General features: G+C 38.4%; 1 protein-coding gene and 1 pseudogene across 1 annotated transcript in view; both read left to right on the top strand.

Annotated features, from left to right (window-relative positions):
- LOC102804865 (monocarboxylate transporter 12-like) overlaps positions 1 to 19,388 on the top strand; it is a 32,364-nt gene extending 12,976 nt beyond the window's left edge. Inside the window, exons 2-5 of the mRNA XM_085498496.1 lie at positions 9,080 to 9,309; positions 11,232 to 11,375; positions 11,459 to 12,244; positions 18,123 to 19,388. Coding sequence (XP_085354622.1) covers positions 9,102 to 9,309; positions 11,232 to 11,375; positions 11,459 to 12,244; positions 18,123 to 18,292 — 1,308 coding nt within the window. The 5' untranslated portion in view covers positions 9,080 to 9,101 and the 3' untranslated portion in view covers positions 18,293 to 19,388. The remainder of the gene's footprint in view (positions 1 to 9,079; positions 9,310 to 11,231; positions 11,376 to 11,458; positions 12,245 to 18,122) is intronic.
- On the top strand, positions 2,798 to 6,002 carry LOC146746635 (uncharacterized; annotated as a pseudogene).
- Positions 19,389 to 21,316: the final 1,928 nt, after the last annotated feature.

The raw sequence follows: 21,316 nt of genomic DNA, 5'->3' as shown, positions 1-21,316 counted from the left end.
ATCGAAAGATGCGTGTACGTGTACTGTAGACAATTTCCATGACGCTGCATTGCATGCGTAGAGTCAACGTCACGATTTCTGCGTATCAATTTTTCTCCGCTTTTTTCAACAAATAATTCACTTTTTCCTCATAGGAAAACGTCGTCAATCTTATTTTATTAGCCTGAACTTTGTCTTGACAGCACAAATTATACCCAAATAAACGTCTTTGGATGATTTCTGGCACCCAAAATTGATTCTCGACTCAGTCCTAATTACGCGTTTAGGAATGACCTGGTGATCCAAAATTGACCTCGAATGAAAATACTGCCGCCTACGGCGAGTCCCAGGATCATTGCGTCAAGTGAATTGGCGGAAATTGAGGAAGGAGGCCGACCTGGATCCGACAGAAGACTCGCTAAGGGGCCCCTCCATCGATGGTATGCTGAGTAATCGACGGGACTTGATGGTAACTTGGAATTCGCCGATTTTTGTCGTTGACTACCCTGGTGCTGGGAACTACGTGCGCGTTGAGCACTTTGCCGTGAGTACACACGTAACACGTGACGAGGGACTGATTCGATAGTGATTGTTGTTTTCAGAGCTCTATAAAAGTGGGTTGGGCTGTGGTTATCATTTGATGTATTTTAATTGTGTTTTATGACTACCTGTATTTCTATGCTATTGTGAAATGTTTTTTTGGGTGGAGAATACAGATTTGCCATGTTTATTGTTGATACTTGCAACATGTGTAGAGTTGAGTTGTGCATTTATTGTTATTGATGGTGAGTGAATTTGTACGAGTCACTGAGAAACTGCCTCGACTCATTCCGAGCCTATCACATTAAAGTGTTTGCCCTGGTTCATGTCCAAGTAGTTTAGAAATTGGAATCTGGCCAAGGTGTGGTATAAAGCGGGTTGTTTATGCATTGTAAAAGTGGATTGAATCAGTGGCATATCACTGTTATTCCCACACGTGGACGTTGAGGCTACATAACTGGCGCCTACGTGTTGGGGTCACACCAAAAAATATGTAAATTAGCTAAATCCAGTTATTTTCCTCTGATCTCAGCAACCATTGAGCTGATTTTGTTCATATTTGGTAGGATTACACCTTGACATGAGTAGATGTGCCTCTGACAGTATGACCACGCTCTCCCAAAAATATTCAAATTAGATCAATGCAGTTATTTGCTCTTATCCCAGCAACCATTAGACCAATTTAGTTCATATTTGGTAGGATTACACCTTGGTACAATTAGATGTGCTTTTGGCAATAATGACCACACCCTCCCAAAAAATATGCAAATTAGATCAACGCCACTATGTGTGTTTATTGTATTTACAATCATGTTAACGCCCTCTTGTGTTCGCTTTACATTTTGCTACGCATGCTCTGTTCTCTGGTTGTGTTTTCCCCGCCATGTTGGTTCTGTTTTCCCGTTGAGAAATAAACGGAGTTACTCGCTCGTTAGCGCTCCAACTGAAGTGTCTGGTTGTAGTCCAAGCTCCGTATACAACAGGTCTGTGTCCATACTGGCGTGGTGGCAGCGTCCTTCGGATCTCACGTCATTGAAAGGTAATACGGACATCGTTAACTCACAAGCCTGCTATACACGTACGGACTTTACACACGCATATTGTGTACAGCCAGTCAGTCAATATATCGACTGGATAATACCGACGTTGATTTCGTTAAGCAATACTAATCATTATGGCCAACCAACAACGGGCGCCCAAGCAGTGGTGTCTGTCAAAATCAGAAACAATTACTTCGTTTGAAAGCTGGCGTCAGAACCTGGTCTACACACTCTCATTAGACTCAAATTTTGCACAGTTCCTCGGTGAGGGCGTACAGTGGACAAAGCGAACCAAGGCTACACCGCTGAGAGGTTTCACAGATGATGGAGAAGACATCCAGGCCGGCAGACGACAAACTGCCCAGCAGAAGGTCAGTGCCCTAGAACTAATGTTGGGGCAAATAGCCAACTTCTGTCCAATCATATCTCGCAACATGATAGTCAAAAATTCGACATCCATGAGCAATATTTGGCAGGTAATCCGTCTCCATTTTGGGTTCCAGTCCACTGGTGCACACCTGCTAGATTTTTGTAATATACACCTTGAACCAGATGAACGCCCAGAAGATCTCTTCCAACGCTTAACAGCATTTGTTGATGATAACCTGTTACGCAGCGACAATGGTATTTCACACCACGGTGAAACAATAACTGACGATGAGGAAATTTCCCCTTCACTTGAGAACTACATTGTACTCACTTGGTTACAACTAATTCATAGTGACCTCCCCAAACTGGTTAAACAGCGGTATGGGACTGAGCTGCGGACACGGACTCTAGCTTCTATAAAGCCCGAGATCTCGCAAGCATTGAGCTCACTTTTAGATGAAATCCACATGACTGAGGACGCCACTGTCATGCTCTCTGCTTCTTCAAGGCCTCAGAGGGGACGCATCACACCAAAACCAGTGAGATATCAAAAGGCTCGGCCCAGGGAACGCAAAAGCCGCTCATGCCCATTATGTAAGCAGGCCAGCCGTCCAGACAACCATTTCCTCAGCGAGTGTGACTTCCTGCCGAACCAAGATCGTAAATTCATGACCAAGGCCAGACAGATTGTTAATATACTCGATGACGTTCCCCAGGACACTCAACAGGGCGATGATGACCTCAGTGACTCTGACACTGCGGACGTCCCTACTGCCCTTAGAATACAGGTTCGTCAGTCACCATATATTGATACATTTAATGGCCACCAGGTTACACGTCTTACCATCGACAGTGGTGCCACTGGCAATATGATTCTACTGGCCACCGCAAAACGTCTCGGCGTCCCAATAAAGTCTAGTTCTCAATCAGCACGCCAAGCAGATGGTTCATCTCCCCTAAAAGTTGTGGGTGAGACCAAATTCGCAGTGAGTCGCGATGATACGAATTTCAAGTTTGAAGGCCTCGTTGTCGAGAATCTCGATGTTGAAATACTCGCAGGTACCCCTTTCATGGAGGCCAATGATATAAGTGTTCGTCCAGCCAAGCACCAAGTCACTGTGGGAGACAACACTACATATACATACGGTTCATCGCCAAAGGGCAGTCATCGCAAAGTCAACAACAATTTGGCCCGGTGATTTTATTGAACTTGACTTGCCTACAGAAATCAAAGACTCAAGCGAGGCATTTGCACTTGAACCACGAGTAGAATCTCGCTCGCTCTCAGTCATATCATCTGACAAGCCATGGCCTGCTCCAAACATTTATTCAACCATATCGGGTAAAATTCGGATTCCGAACCAGACCAACACACCCCAAAATTTGAAACGCAATGAACATTTTTGCCAAATATGTCCTGTCTTCGTACCACCGACAAACAAAGACAGCATAGACACTACACTTCATGTAACATCACCACACAAATCAGTTCTTCCAGAAAAGAGCTACTCAGATTCGGTTAAAATTGACCCCGACCAACTCCTCTCTCCGTCTCACCAAGCAAAGTTCGCAACATTACACCATGAATATAATGATGTCTTCAACACTGCAATCAAGGGTTATAACGGTGCTTCTGGCCCATTTCAAGCAGTTGTCAACATGGGTCCTGTTCAACCACCGCAGCGCAAGGGCCGTGTTCCCCAATACTCCCGTGACAAGTTGGCTGAGTTACAACAAAAGTTTGACGAACTTGAAGAGCTCGGTGTTTTTGCTCGCCCGGACAACGTACATGTCAATGTGGAATATGTGAACCCCTCATTCTTAGTCAAAAAACCAAACGGTGAATTCTGTCTTGTCACCGCTTTTGCAGACGTTGGCCGCTACAGTAAGCCACAACCCGCCCTCATGCCAGACATCGACAGCACACTACGCCAAATTGCACAATGGAAGTATATCATCACCACCGATCTCACTAAGGCCTTCTACCAGATTCCCCTGTCACACGAGTCACAAAAATACTGTGGCGTTGTAACCCCATTCAAAGGTGTCCGCGTATACGTGCGTTCAGCCATGGGAATGCCAGGCTCTGAGACAGCGTTGGAGGAGTTAATGTGTCGCGTACTTGGTGACATGCTTGAGGATGGTAGCATTGCCAAACTCGCAGATGATCTGTACTGCGGTGCAAATACAATCGAGGACCTTCTTGTAAACTGGAGACGTCTCCTGTGTAAGTTAGCAGCCAATGATTTAAGACTGTCACCATCGAAAACTGTCATCTGCCCGGCAACAGTCACAATTCTCGGTTGGGTATGGAATGAGGGAACCATCCGCGCAAGCCAACACCGTATCTCTACATTGTCGTCATGTTCTCCACCGGAAAAGATACGCAACCTACGATCATTTATAGGCGCATATAAGGTCCTAGCTAGAGTGCTTCCAGGCTGTGCTTCTCTTGTTGCTCCACTAGAAGATGCGACTATTGGACAACAATCCCAAGATAAAATTCAATGGTCGGATGAGCTTCGTGATTCCTTTCGTGTTGCTCAGGCAGCATTATCATCAAATCACACGATCACACTCCCCAGACGCACAGATCAGATATGGATCGTCACTGATGCAGCCATTAAAAAACACAGTGTTGGGTCCACCATGTATGTCTCGCGTGGTGACAAGCTCCACCTCGCAGGTTTCCTCAGTGCCAAGCTTCGAGGCCGTCAGGCAACATGGCTTCCATGTGAAATTGAGGCCCTTTCTATTGCCATCGCAACAAGGCACTTTGGGCCATACATCATTCAGTCCCACCATAAACTGTGTATTCTTACCGACAGTAAGCCATGTGTGCAAGCGTACGAAAAACTTTGTCGGGGTGAGTTCTCAGCAAGCCCACGCATAACAACATTCCTCTCGTCTGTTAGTCGTTACCAGGCCAACGTGCGCCATCTGGCGGGCAAGGACAATATTTCATCAGACTTTGCCAGCCGCAATGCCGCAGAGTGTACCACCCCTACCTGTCAGATATGTTCATTTGTAGAACGTGTGGAAGACTCGGTTGTCATGAACACATCCGTTGAAGACATATCATCAGGAAATAAACGCCTACCATTCACCAATAGGGCAGCGTGGCAAACTATCCAGTTGGAATGCGCTGATTTAAGACGCACACATTCTCATCTCACCCAGGGGACTCGTCCATCTAAAAAGCTAACTAACATCAAAGACGTCAAACACTACCTCAACATCGTCACTATTGCCAAAGATGATCTACTTGTAGTCAAGCATACTGATCCATTCGCTCCACCTCGCGAGTGCATTGTTGTACTTCGACAGGTGTTAGATGGCCTCCTGACAGCAATTCATATTCGTCTCAGTCACCCGTCTTGTTACCAAATGAAGCAGGTCCTCCATCGTTATTTTTTCGCACTGGATATGGACAAGGCAATCCAACACGTATCCACCTCTTGTCACCAGTGTGCCTCACTTAACAAAGTACCTCACACAATTGTTAAGCAATCAACTTCAGATCCACCAGAATCTGTGGGCAGTTTATACGCAGCAGATGTAATTAAACGTGAAAGACAATTAGTCCTAGTCGTCAGAGAATGCGTCACGTCATACACCACAGTGTGCCTCATAGAAGACGAACGCAGTGAAACATTGCGCAACGCCTTACTGCGACTTTGCATTGACCTGAGCCCCCTTGATGGTCCACCCGCAGTTATACGAACAGACCCAGCTCCAGGTTTTGTAGCCCTATCGAAAGACAGCCTTCTTCGAAAATACCGTCTGAATATTGAGGTCGGCCGCATCAAGAATCGCAACAAAAACCCTGTCGCAGATAGAGCAATACAGGAAGTTGAGGATGAGATTCTCCGCCAGGATCCACTGTGCGCAACTATTACGCCACTCTCCCTCTCCATAGCAATCGCTCATGTTAACTCTCGCATACGGTCAAGTGGCTTATCGGCACGTGAAATGTGGACCCAAAGAGACCAATTTACCAATTACCAGCTTCCAATTAGCGACCGTAAACTTATTTTAGACCAACACACGAAACGTTTGGCTAACGCTAACTAGACTAAAGCTAGCGAGAAGTCAAAAGCTCCTACTGTAAAAACCACCAGTGCACCCAAACTTGAAGTTGGGGACCTCGTCTATCTGCACTGTGACCGCAATAAGTCTAGTGCCCGTGATCGCTACTTGGTGACTGGTATCGATGGCCAATGGCGCAACATCCGCAAGTTCCGCGGTAGTCAACTCAGGCAAATGTCATACCGTGTCAAAGAGTCGGAATGTTATATCGTACCTTCTCCGAAAGACACCGATCAAAACCCTATGTCATATCATCTGGACGAAGACGACACTCCACTATCTCCAACACATCCACCAATACCACCAAGTATACCTTCCGATCTAACACCGGCAACAGGTTGCACTAACACTCCCTTAGAAACTGAGTCGCAAAGTATTGGCTCAATAAACCCAATATTGTTGACTCCTGGAGACCAGACACCAACATCCCTGGCTGATGATAATCCAAAAGTCATGCAGCCCGTTCAACATAGACGATCAAGCCGTAACCGCCGGCTTCCGGAACATCTAAAAGACTATGTCATGGACTTTTAAGTCTGTATTCAGTTTAGAGTATTTTTTGTGTCTTTCCAACAACAATTTTGAATTATCATGTTGCCTGTCATTTTTCCTCATGCGTTTTCTTTAGTCTTTTCGAAAATGATGTAAGTTAAAGACAATAAGTGGTTACGCCACTATGTGTGTTTATTGTATTTACAATCATGTTAACGCCCTCTTGTGTTCGCTTTACATTTTGCTACGCATGCTCTGTTCTCTCGTTGTGTTTTCCCCGCCATGTTGGTTCTGTTTTCCCGTTGAGAAATAAACGGAGTTACTCGCTCGTTAGCGCTCCAACTGAAGTGTCTGGTTGTAGTCCAAGCTCTGTATACAACAGGTCTGTGTCCATACTGGCGCAATGCAGTTATTTGCTCTTATCCCAGCAACCATTAGACCAATTTAGTTCATATTTGGTAGGATTACACCTTGGTACAATTAGATGTGCTTTTGGCAATAATGACCACACCCTCCCAAAAATATGCAAATTAGATCAATGCAGTTATTTGCTCTTATCCCAGCAACCATTAGACCAATTTAGTTCATATTTGGTAGGATTACACCTTGACACGAGATGATGTGCTTCTGACAGTAATGACCACACTCTCCTAAAAATATGCAAATTAGATCAATGCAGTTATTTCCTCTTAACCCAGCAACCATTGGGCCAATTTAGTTCATATTTGGTAGGATCACACCTTGAAATGAGTAGATGTGCTTTTGGCAATAATGACTACGCTCCTCAAATTACATGTACTTGCTCTGAAAACATAGCTTCTACAATTGTTTAACAATTAACAGATGTTGTTCTATGTACAATGCATACATTTTAAATAATAAACCTTACTGTATTAATAACAAATTGTATTTGACAACATGAAAATGATTCTGATGCCCAGTGGTGATTTTGAAACAAGCCCAGGTCCTGGTAATATACTAAGAAGTCATGTACATCAATGTTCACTCAGGTTAATGAATGCAGTTTCTTGAGCAAGTATACATGTGACAAATAGTTTTGTTACACTTGTGTATTCTGAGATTCTGAACATGGGTCATTAGTTTTAGTTTAGTCAGTACAAAACTAGATTATGGGAAATCACTTTATGATGAGTTGTACCCACATAGATTACATATTTATTCACCTGTTTGCAGATGTTCCTTGTACTACTTTATAATCAAATAACGGGGACTGTGACATTCATGTCTTGTTTCTAATTATATTGTATAGTTTATATCTATCAGAGTAAATTATTCCTGTGTTACACGAATCGTGTAATTTTAAAATGAATAAAAGCCCACAATTAATGCTCCAAAATATGACAATTTTTGTCGTTAACCAAGGTGGCAGCAAAATCATGTGACTGATTCGAATGTGTTTGGTATAAGGATGCAGCATAGAAAATTTCAAGATAATCCGAAAAATGTGCTATCAGTCAAAAATTACAACGATGGTAGCTAAACCATTTGACCAAAATCACCGACTTCAATGAGCTTTATAAAGAGAACCTGTTGACGTATCAACATTTTGAAAATGAGGGGTGGGAAACTATCTTCACATCACCCCTGTCGGTTTTTATACCACTTGTTCAGTGTTTTTGTTTTGTCAAATGAGCTGAGAACAAAAACGGTGGAAGGCGAGGCAAACTGGAAAAATAATAATAGGGCGCCAAAGCAAGAATTATACAGTGATGATATACCCCAAAGTAAACTTTCACCCAGGGATTTTCCAAGAGAGAATACAAGGGCGACGACCTAATGGTTTTTCAAAAGAAAATCATGTAAAGTAAAGAGATTTTATTTTACAAATTGTGTTACATGTATGTTCCACTGCCCATAAAGAAGATAAAATATTGCTGGAGAAAAAGTACAGCTCCACTAAAGACACAGTACATTTGAAAAGGGGCGGGTCCAGAGAAGCAAGTTATATTTTGGGCCTTGACCATCTCCTTTTCATTATAGGATTATATCAATTTAATGTCAACAATGCATGACCAAATGAGAGCACCAGTGGCTCATAACTTAAAGGGGGTTCCCTAAAGAATCAGTTATTAGTGAAAGATGTTCGGACAGCTGACCCCTCCATTGAGTTGCATACGCTGACCAGTATTTGAACGTTGGTCGTCTGATCAAGAGTTTGATGCAACAACTAATATGCTAATGGTAAACATTATTACAATACAGTGTACAACCAACACTATTGATGTTGTAACTAACCAATTATTGGATATTTGCATTACAATAGACCTTTGTCACAATGGAGGCCAAAAGAACTATAAAACTAATTTCCCAATAAATTATGCTACAATAGATAACGAGAAATGAATGAAGCACTATTCAGGGGTCACAAACATGTCTCTTGGGTCTTTTCTCAATGAGATTGCAGCAGCCATTTACGTTTAAATCTAGTTTGTACATGAGGTCATTGCATGTTACCACGGTTGTACGTCTGTCTTATACATCGATATAATATTGCTTTCTGCCCATTAACATTTACCTACATTTAGATGACATTTTTTTGTCTTTTACAGATATGCACCACTGTCTAATATAATGAGTCAACAAAACCGTTTAGATAACCCTTCAGAAGGTGGATGGGGATGGGTCATAGTATTCAGTGCATTCACAGTGCAGTTCTTTCTCATGGGCACACAGCTTTCTACTGGTTTACTGTATGTTTCTCTTAAGAACTACTTTGATGAATCAGCAGCAAATACAGCCTGGGTGCTTTCATTGTCAAGCTCATTATGTATGCTGTCAGGTAGGTTAATTCTATGCTTCTTTTGACGCAAAATCTAATCTTACAGTGAATCGGTTTTCATTTTTGCTTCCTGTTCTCGCATTCATCTTAATATTTCCTTTTTGACATGTAGAATGGATGTAGTATGTCATGGCAACAGTTTTATATGACAAATTAAATCCATTCAATCAGTCGCATGGTTGCGTTGTCATCCCAGATTTCATAAAAATGGCCAAACGTTTGATCATCCTGATACTCATTCAACTGTAATATGCCTGACCAACGTTTTATATGAGAAAAATGAAATAAATTTGATCAGTTTCACCATTATAGTCGGCATAAATTGACAACATGTATAGTGTTTGCTTATAAGCAATAAGAAGCATTAATGTAATTATTCTGAAATTAACAACATCAAGTGTCACAATAAACCCAAATTCTGGTTGGCCATGTGAGAGAGCACTCACACGGATCGTGTCGCATGAGAGGAGAATGTTTCCACTAACAAAGGAGCTTCTGTCTCCTGCCTAGTTTTGAGCTCACCATAATGTAGAAGGAGGAGTTTACCCTCTAGTCAGACTAGAGATCAGAGGGTCATGGAAGCAAGGATAATATTCCTTACAATATCCATGATGTTGAACTCCAAAACCCATGTCAATCAGAATCAAGTATTTAGCCTCACTCAAATTCAAAATTCAGGAGCTGTAAAAGGGTGCATTCAGTTACTGCTATCCAATTGTTGCAATGCAAACTTTCAGTCTGATCCTAATGTAGTTTTCCGGCTTGGTTACCACACGCTTTCCTGCTCAGGTCAGACAACTCAATACTCATCATCTTTCAAGGTACATAGGAGGTATATACTGTGGACATCCCTCCTTACCTATCATATTTTTGTCTCTCCCTAACTGAAGGCAACATTACTTTCACAGAGCTGTCTCTGTTCTAGTTTCACACATGGTAATTGTGAAGCAACTATACAGCAAGTGTTTTCTGAGTCAATCGGTAACTGCAACACTTCTTTACAATGAGGTACAATGCTGGCCACTTATAGTTAAACAATGATCTGTCATGTGAAGGCGGATTCTCTTCATATCACTGTGCCTCTGTTAGCAAAATTTCTTTTGTATTGGTTCAATATTGAGAAGAATATAGCAAGCACCATAGAGTGGTTTACACTATATTGACGATGGTTCTTGGGCCTTTGTTGATCAGGTTCATTTTTTCTTATCACTGAGGGCGTATCATTGTTTGTTGCTGTGAGATATCCCCATGGTATTGAACAATCATCCTGGAGCAAGTGTTCACTTAATGCTCTTTCTTATGGTTTCTAGGATGACTGATATCATTTTCTACAGGATTGTGAACAGTGTCATGTGTGCTCACTAATTAACAGAGAGCAAACATATTCATTCAAGACCACATACAAATTATTGTTTAGGATAAGGGATCCTCACGCAATGAGCTTTGTTGTTATTGCTAATAGTAAAGCACTTTCGACACAATAAATCACAACTCATATTTAGTCAGTTCCAACTGCAGGAGTGACATCGTTCAGTATTCATATTCAGCACCCCATTCACATTCAATTCTATCACTGGACCAATTCAATCTCATATACATACATGCCTGCATTTTTTCCAAATATATAATTCTATGTGATGAACAGTGGTTCACAGAAAAAAAATCGATTATTTCGAACTTTATCTAAACATTATGGACAGTGATATAAAAACAATGTATAAGTTAGGGTACAATATGTACCTGCCTATGATAAGATACAGACTATATCATACAACAAGACAATTTTCTCCAGTACCTAATTTACTCACTTTTTACATTTACAGCTTTTCTTTTGAATAACTGATGCATGTGCTTTTTACATCCATACTTGCAGCTTCACATACAAATACATTATGTATATATCTTATTCATTCCTACAACAGCTCCTCTTGGAACACATGTTGCAAACAGACTGGGCACACGTCCAACTGTTTTTATTGGTGGCGTAATTTCAACCATTGGTTTTCTGTTGAGTGCATTCGTGCCACGTTTATTCTATTTATATTTCACCCATGGGATTATTTCAAGTAAGTACCCCACTTTGCCTTTTGAGATTTTTGTTAATATTTAGCCAACACATCACACTCATCTAACCCATTACTTTTTTTAGGTATTGGACATGGCCTTTGCTATGGACCAAGTTTTTCAAACCTCCCTCAATATTTCAAGAAACGCTTTTCATTGGCAAGTGGAATCACTCACACTGGAACACCTGCTGGGGTAATGATATACTCTATACTTTACAAGGGTCTTCTTGATTATTATGGTTGGAGAGGAACTTACATTATGATATCGGCTCTGAATTCTAACATCTTAGTATGTGCTGCTTTACTGAGACCAAGGGACAGTTGCAACAAAAAGAACAGCATGAAGACATATAAAACATTACCAGCTACCAAAACATTTTGCCAAAGACAGTTACAGTCATTTGGATGCAATCTGCTTTGTGAAAATAAACTATTCTGTCTGAACACCATAGGTGTGTTTTTGGGGAACTTTGCATACATAAATGGTTTATTGATGTTTGTACCATGTGCGATTGATAAAGGTTTGCCATTTGTAGAAGCCGCACTTTTAGGAACAATCGTTGGAATATGTGCACTAATTTCTAGATGTATACATGGAGCTGTTGCGTATTTACGACTTATTGATGACAGATACATAGCCGCTTCCATGTTGGTCATTAGAGGAGTGTCGTTTATGATTGTACCGTTATCAGGCTCTTTTGGAATGTTAGCTGTTTTGGCTGTTATAATAGGAATTAGTATAGGCATTTATTCCACAGCGCTTTATGTCTTTCTTGAGCAACTTGTAGGAGCTGAGAACTATGCAGGAGGAGTTGGAGTATCAGTGTTTGCATTTGGTGCTGCAGCAATGATGGCACCAAGTACAGGAGGTAAGTGGCTGCTATAGATGTTCACGTCATAAATGTGTTCAGTATAGGATAAAGCCCGATCACGAAGAATTTGGTATATAAGACCGACCCCCCCAAAACATGTTAAGACATTTTATTGCAGAATCCGAGTTGGAAGCTTTTTTTCTGACTTCAAACCTACTGGTCCAAATTATCTGTAGATGTATATTTTGTACAAAATGCATAGTCTGAGAAAGGACCGTGCCTCTCAAATATGCCTTTCAAATGGAATATGCCATAAAATCATTGACAATTTTTTACTCAATGCGTGAATGCAGTAGACATGTGGATTGTTTTTTGAAATGTGTGTTCATTGTTCTCGCATAATTTGTATAAATTAGAGTCGTAAACGCAAGATCTGCAAAAGCAACTTATGAATATGCAATTCAGCCATAAATCCGCTTAAGTCTGAAAAAATGACAATAAAACATACTTAATGGTGTGTAATTTGAAGAAAGTATTAGGCTCAAAGTATCATTATGATAGTAATTTCAAACTGGGTGTAAAAAATACGAAAAGTTCAGTTTACTGGTATTCCCAGCAATACCAGTAAACTGAACTAAACAAAAATAAGGAAGAATGTGCATTTAATCAGCAACAACAATTATACAACATATACATTCCACTAACAATTCTATTCTATAAAATGTTATATGCTGTACTATACTTTCCATAGAAGAATTATTTACGAATAAGACCCATAGTCTCTGGATGGAGAATCGTGAATAATTTCATCCTATAACCAGATTTTGTGCAACAGATAACTGTTTATTCCAAGATATTACGACTTATACGTAGCATCATTGTCAAAGTACATATATAAGTGCATCGTTTACGTTGGAGCTACGTATCTTTCCTGAATTTTGCCGAATTTGAGACACGATCGGTAGGATCTGACAACGTTTCCATCTAACGAGGTATATAGTGACATGTTTTGATGATGGGTGTGGATGTGATTACCTATAGAACAAGAATAGGCAGATTTAGTGGCGGGAAACTGAGTAAAGGTGACGGTACTTTCGCCATATTGGCAGTGACCTATTGTTCTCTATTGTTATGTGGTAAAACAACATTAGCAGTTCGGACATGTCTATTCTGTCTCTTAGTAATTGGTAATGTGGAAGTGAACCCTGGTCCAAACTATGGTGACTCGGATGAGGTCGGTGGAGGTGCACGCAGAAATTTGAGAAGTAAATTGAATTTCGACGACCCAGTACGACAGGACATTAAACAACTAAAGGACACAATGGAAGGTCAATTGCGGGGCATTTCCAATGTATTAGAAAACATAAACAAGCGCTTTGAGCTGTTTGAAGGGAGAATGAATAATATAGAAGACGACATGGTTACTATGCGTGAAGATATTGATAGATTAAGGAGGAACAGTGGCCATGAAATGAGCGAAAATTTAGAGTCCGAGCTAAAACAGATGCACGACATGATGAAGGAAATGAGAGATGACTACGATGATTTGGATAACAGAACAAGAAGATGTAATTTGATTTTCTCTGGTGTTAAGCAAGATCAGAGAAATGAAACATGGGAACAATCCGAGATAAAGGTGAGGGAAATTATAAAAGACAGGTTGGGAATAGACAGGGAGATAGGAATTGAAAGAGCGCATCGTATTGTTAATGGACCAGTGGTGGCCGAGGCAAAGCTAATTGCAACTAAATTTAATGATTATAAAGATAAAGAAGAAATAAGGAAAAACGCATACAAACTGAAAGGGTCTGATATTTTTATTCAAGAAGACTTTTCAAAACGAATTAGCATGAAAAGAAAGAAACTATTTGCATATCGCGACTCGTTGTTACAAGATGACCGGAGTAATAAAGTTACCGTACGCTATGATAAGCTAATTGTATACAAACCATCCGGTGTTCGATTGGTTTACATCTATGACGAAGCTAGCCAAGCTGTTAAACAACTACGCCAACACAATAGCTAAGAAGGTGGCCAAGGCTCAAACTTACGAGGTGCACATGCAACAATTTCTTTTATGTCATGGAATGTGCATGGTCTATTATGTAAACAAGATGACACAGATTTTCATTGTTTTTGTAATAATTTTGATGTATTTAGTTTACTTGAAACATGGTGTATTGATATAGATGATGTAAATTTGTTTTCTGGTTATGTAGCATTTAATTGCCCCGCTGTGAAGTTTAAGAACCGGGGAAGAGCAAGTGGCGGTGTCGTCACTTATGTTAAAAAAGTTATTTAAAAGGGGTTAAACGAATGCTTCCTGAAACCACGGAGGCGGTGATTTTGTTATTAGATAGTCTATTTTTTTAGTTTTGAAAATGACATTTTGCTTGTTTCTGCATATGTCCCTCCAGAAGGCTCAAAGTGGTATTTACAGAATGATGACGTAATGGATGGTATAATTAAACTTGAAAATGACGTGGTAAATTCTTTGTCACAATGTAATGCTGGTGATATTAGCATAATAATGGCTGGGGATTTCAATGCTAGAACCGCATCTGACCCTGATTACATGTTACATGATGATGCTCGTTATAGCATTGGAATCGATCCTAATTATATGCAGTGTGATTTTGATATTCCACGCCATTCTAGGGACCTTACCCGTAATAATGTTGGCATTTCACTTCTGTCTATGTGCAAACACCTGTCTGTATGTATGTTAAACGGCAGAAAAGAGCCTGGTGAATTCACGTGTATTGCAAATGATGGTAGAAGTGTAGTCGATTACGCCCTGGTATCCCTGGATTTGTATGGCTATGTGACATCCTTCACAATACTAGTCAGGAGTGAGTCTGACCATTTTCCACTTTGTTATAAACTTAGAATTTCTGGTGTACTTAATTCAGACGAAAATTCGATCGGAAATAATTCCATTGTGAAATTTCGTTGGAAAAACGAACTATTGCAAATTTATAAAACACGTATTCTGGAGAAAACTGCTGAAATTAATTTATTGACTAATCAACTCGGGGCTCATAATTTAAACGAAACAGTTACCCAATTTACAGATATTTTAAAAGAATCGGGAGAAATTATGCAAGTACAGATCCCTAACAAAAGATTATCTTCACACAGACAAAATAAACAACCATGGTATGATGAGGAATGTCGCATGGCAAAATTATATAAACTTTCCCGTTTACGTCGATATCGTGATACTGGTCGTGAGATTGATTTAAATAACTACAGAAGTGCCCGTAATTCATTTCGCTCACTGGTGAGAAAAAAGAAACATACATATAACGAAAAATTGCAGGATACAATTAGAGAAAACATAACAAGTGAAAAATGTATCTGGGAAACTATTAGAAAGAATAAGAGTAAAAATCAAACATCTATAATCCCATTACAAGATTGGGCCATGTACTTCGAAAAACTGTATAACCAGGATTCATGTAACAATAACATAGATCGAGAGCATCTTACTGAAGTTAAAAACTTTCTGTATAGTTTTGATCCGCATTCTACAGAATTTGGGGAAACTGACACATCATTGAATGTGCCAATAACGAATGAAGAAATTATTCAGTCAATACATAAACTTAGAAATGGCAAATCTGCAGGTCCTGACCTTTTAATCACTGAATTTTTTAAATTTTCATGTGATGTGTCGATAACATTTTTGAATGCCCATTTTAACTTAATTTTTAATACCGGTATCTTTCCGGAAGGTTGGTCAAAAGGTATTATTATTCCTATCCACAAGAAAAACAGTCGAAATGATCCCGGTAACTATAGAGCTATATCACTCATGAGTATATTTGGAAAAATCTTCACCAGTATCATTGAAGCACGACTATCAAAATGGGCAAGGGTTTTTGATATAATCCCAGAGACACAGGCTGGATTTAGGGAGGGCTATTCAACTATTGATCAAATATTTACATTATATGCCATAATTCAGAAACAGTTAGCCAGGAAAGGGGGGAAATTGTATTGCCTCTATATAGATTTCCAGAAGGCATTCGACTCTGTTAACAGGGATTTTTTATTATTTAGACTGGCCAATAATGGTATCAACGGGAAAATGTATGTAATTTTACAAAGTATTTATAAAGACGTCAAATCATGTGTTCGTGAAGGAGGAGTCACTTCGAGATTCTTTGAATTGAAGAATGGGGTTCGACAAGGGTGCATGATCAGCCCTATTTTATTCTCATTTTACATTAATGAGCTACAAAGCATGTTGGATGACTCTGGGTATAGAGGAATACAATTGATCCCGAACGACATGTTAGAGTTGTTTTCATTATTGTATGCTGACGACATTGCTTTATTTTCAAATTCTGTTTTGGGCTTGAAAAGACTAATTAGTATATTGTATGAGTTTACAAACAAGTGGGATCTAAATATCAACTTAAATAAAACTAAAATTGTAGTATACAGAAATGGGGGATATCTCAGTAAATATGAAAAGTGGTACTTCGGGAACAAGCAACTTAGTATTGTTAGTTCATATGAATACTTGGGATTGGTAATGTCATGTAAATGCTCCTTTAATATTACCACAGAAAATTTAGCTATAAAAGGCAAAAAGAAATTGATTGCAATCAAAAGATACTTAGGAAATATGCAATGTTTTAAAGCAGACTTGTATTTTAAGATTTTTGACACATTAATTCAACCAGTACTTACATATGGGTCTGAAATTTGGGGATATGGTCAATATCAACATTTAGAAAGTGTACATACATCTTATTGTAGGCAATACCTTGGTGTAGGTAAAAATGCTCCAACTTGTACAGTATTAGGGGATTGTGGGAGGCTACCCTTATTTTGTTACCATGTTAAACGATGTGTGAAATATTGGTTAAAAATTACTAGCATGGATGAAAACAGATTACCCCAGAAAGCTTACCGGATGCTACTTTCACTGAACGAAAAAGGACAAAGGTCATGGGCCACAGAAATTAAAGAACTGCTATTTAAATATGGATTTGGTTATGTCTGGTTTAATCAAGGGGTGGGGGACTCTGATATGTTCTTGTATAAAGTTTGTGAAAGGGTCAAAGATACTGGAATTACAGATTGGTATATAGACGTTTGTTCTGTCGAAAAAACGCAGTATTATAGGCAATACAAAACAAATTTTGGGATTGAAAACTATGTGTCATTGCCACAATTAAAATTGCGCAGAGCAATAGCAAGATTAAGATGTGCGTGCCACCCCTTAGAAATAGAAAGAGGCAGACATAATAATATCCCTAGGGAGAGCCGTATTTGTCATTTGTGCCTGCAAGAAATTGATGATGAATATCATTTTTTACTAAAATGCACTGCATGGGACACAATCAGGAAAAAGTATCATCCAAATGAGACACAACCCCCAAATTTGAATACTCTAGTACAACTATTAAGTTCCTCTAAAAGCCAAATCATTAACTCTTTGGCTCTATTTATTTATAAGTGTTTTTTAATCAAAGATCAAATGAGAATAACCTGATAAGCTTGTATGTATATATATATTAATATCCCCATCACATTATTATATAGGGCTTATATTATGTATTGACACACTCTTCATCTATATTTTCATACATATTTTGTAACGTAAATTTATTTCTTGTCAATAATTAATTTGCATGATTGTAATGGGCCGGAGGCCATTATACAATTAATAAAATTATAATTATTATTATTATTTACGAATATTCTGCCGTAAACGCAAGATCTGCATAAGCAACTTATGAATATGTGTGACAATTATAGAATGAAATAGCCCATACTGACTGGGCAAGTACTGGATGTGTTACTAATTATCCACGTACTTCAGACGAGTAAGTCATAGGTGAGTGATGTGTTGTAATTTGTATTCGAGTGTTTCTGTTTATACATCATGTGCATTCTTTGTGTTTTATTTATTCTGTAGGTGCATTGTTTGACAGCACTGGTAACTATGATGCGCTTTTCTACTTCAATGGAGCAATAGCAATTATAAGTGGAACTATACATTTAATTGTTGCCTTGTTACTTAGACAGAAAGAAATTAAAAGACCGAGTGTTGATGAGGATGAATCACATGAAGTTTACTACTTATAATTGTCAAAAACATATCTACCAAAGGCTTTAATTTGTCAATCAAGATTATTTATTTACTTTTTTTCTAATCACGAGTAGGTAACTATAGTAACTTGGACAAAATTACTGCCGAGCTCTTGTCGATAGCAAGAGAGTCACAAAATACTGGTTTATTCTCTCAACTCCATATACCATGGTTACATATGGAATTGAGTCCCAAGCGATGATAACAACAAACGCTAAAACGCAAAGGTTCATGAGTAGACGCTTGTTTGTAAACAATGACACGGTATGGCCATCTGACGCATGCTGACTGACGACTCCCCCGCTTTAATAAATGTAAAGGTCGAACACATTGTTTTGTGTTTAATTGTTTGATAGTCATAATCTCGGCACATCGAAGGCAGTGATTGGCGGAGAAACATTGCTTGACATATAAATTACGGAGATCAGTTTGGAGGCAAGACTCTAGAAACCGACGTAGTAGCAAGATGTGACTGAACTGAGACATACAATGATTCGCCATTAGCACATTGCAATAAGATTCTTGTATTGGCAATATACTTGTTCATGAATGGTGCTTTATTTGTTTTGTTTTATTTTATTTTGAACCGAATGAACTCATGATATATACGTCACATTATAGTGTAGTGTAATATTACCTTTGTGGGGCAGTAAAATCTGTTAGAAGGTCTTCTACAATGTGATGTATTTTCCAGGGTCTTGGTAAGACCATCGTCCTTGTTGGTGACTGTGACATTGCTTTTTCTGTGTGACAAATAGCATGATACATTAATTTCGACTAATCCGAAACACAATGACTTTGAAATCATTTTTTCTAACATTAGAGACAATTTCATTTGTAATGTATTGCCACATTTGATTTGAAATACGCTGCTTGAAATTATTCAAATATGAATAAATTTATTGCCAAATGTATAATCACTGATAGGCAAATGAAAGGGCAACTCTATCACATGCACATTAACTCAAATTAACTTTCTTAATCATTGTGGATACTTTTTTTAAATCACATCTCGGTTTATTGAAGTAATGATTTCTATTTTGGTAATCCATTCAATATCATTAAATTTTGCTTGTTATAACAAAAAAGAAATTGTATTTAATATATCAAGTAACAACTTCTACATCAGCTTGTATCGTCATGCATTCATACATACAGAAACGTATACCCAAAAAGGAACGCTAGTGTCATTAGAAAGGCATGTGAATTTACAGTTCAAGGACAAATTGCTTGTGTTGCAATTCAGCCATAAATCCTCTTTCAAGTCTGGAAAAATGACAATAAAACATACCTAATGGTGTGTAATTTGAAGAAAGTATTAGGCGCTTACTTGATGGAAAAGTATCATAGTAATTTTAAACTGGGTGTAAAAAATACGAAAATACGAAAAGTTCAGTTTACTGGTATTCCCAGCAATAGACTGTGTCCACTCACATATGGGTCAAGATTTGAGAGCACTTGTTAATTATTTAATAATTGGTTTGTGTGGTGTCATGGGCGATTGCTGACACAGTTTAAAAAAAATACAAAATACAAGTAAAAATAAAAAACAACAACAAACAACCCCAAAACAGACAAGAATGTAGCAAAAATAAGCATTATAAAAACAATGATTTCAGGACATTTGGAATCTTTGAATGTTGTTGCTTAATCATTGAATTCCATGTATATGGTTACGATTATCACTGAAGTTAATGAATAATATTGATTGTGTTGTAACTAATTTATGAACTTATGACCTACTATATATTAGTAGCTGATGATCTCATCAAAATGAGACCTGGCATGCAAAAAGTTGTACAAATACAAGATAAACAATACCATCAAATCTAAAGCTATCTATTCATCCACAAATTGTATTCACAAATTTAATGATAACTTCCCCACAGTCATATGTATTGTTACTTTGATCTTGCATTTGAAATTTGTTTCGACGCTTGACTTTCACAATAATAAATGGGAAGACAATTGAAATCCATAGTCAAACAACCTCAACTGACACCTATTCAGTATTGTATTTTGCATGTTGGTGGATTCACACTATATTACAGGTAGATTCAGATTTCAGATGATAAACCGAATTTGTGTCATTTGTCATTTGTAATTTGAAAAATGGGCAAGACACACACGATAGGCTAAAAACAGTAGTGGTCAGCACTACTAGTAAAATGAAACCAAAATAAAAAAAAAACATAAGACAGGACTTAGCTTAGAAAAGGGTGAACATGAAGTTTCGAATGGGCAAGCTAATTCTTCTTCAGGTGAATGATTAAAACAGCTGGGATATGGTAGTTGGTAAAAATGATACTCAACAAAAAAGATGTACAGAATTGACGACACGGAGGGCAGTGTTGATAATAAAATTATCAACTTGTTGTTACATTCCAATCTATATCTATTTTTACTTTCCACTTATTCATATATATTGTATGCTTTAAGAGTTCGAATGATTTTAATGCTCTGATTTAATTGAAAATTACTAAATAAATGAGTTATAATACGTTTTCGTAAGTCAATTTAATTATCAACAATCACTCGTTTGTAGTTACCAACTTGCCTGTAATTACACTACTTTATATTATTAGATCTCTATAAAATCTGGACGATATCGATAAGGAATTATTTGTTGCTGTGAAAGCCCTTTTTATACATACGCAGTTCCGGCGACAATACAAAACAAAAACGGTTCAACTCGATATGTCGCATAACTGTTACATTTAGTGTATGACACAGACGTTACAGGCTACAGGCACTTAATATATCCGATTATACAATTTTAAATATATACCAATATATAATAAATGCACTTGAAAGCATGGGTTATAATCATGATGTATTTATTTAATACCTACTAGGATAATATTATTATAGTTTCTAAATTCTAAGCATGCATTATCGATACAATCATTTCAAGATACATAAGTGGCACTGTGGCGTAGTTTAATCTTCAACTTGATTGTCCATGTGTCTGGATTTCGTCTAAAACAGAATATACATTATAGACATAAGTCCTATTACAT

Source organism: Saccoglossus kowalevskii, chromosome 4, assembly GCF_978046115.1.
Source record: "Saccoglossus kowalevskii chromosome 4, keSacKowa6.1, whole genome shotgun sequence".
Classification (NCBI taxonomy): Eukaryota; Metazoa; Hemichordata; class Enteropneusta; family Harrimaniidae; genus Saccoglossus; species Saccoglossus kowalevskii.
Note: the sequence above shows the minus strand (reverse complement) of the source record. Positions and strands in the feature narration are given on the sequence as shown.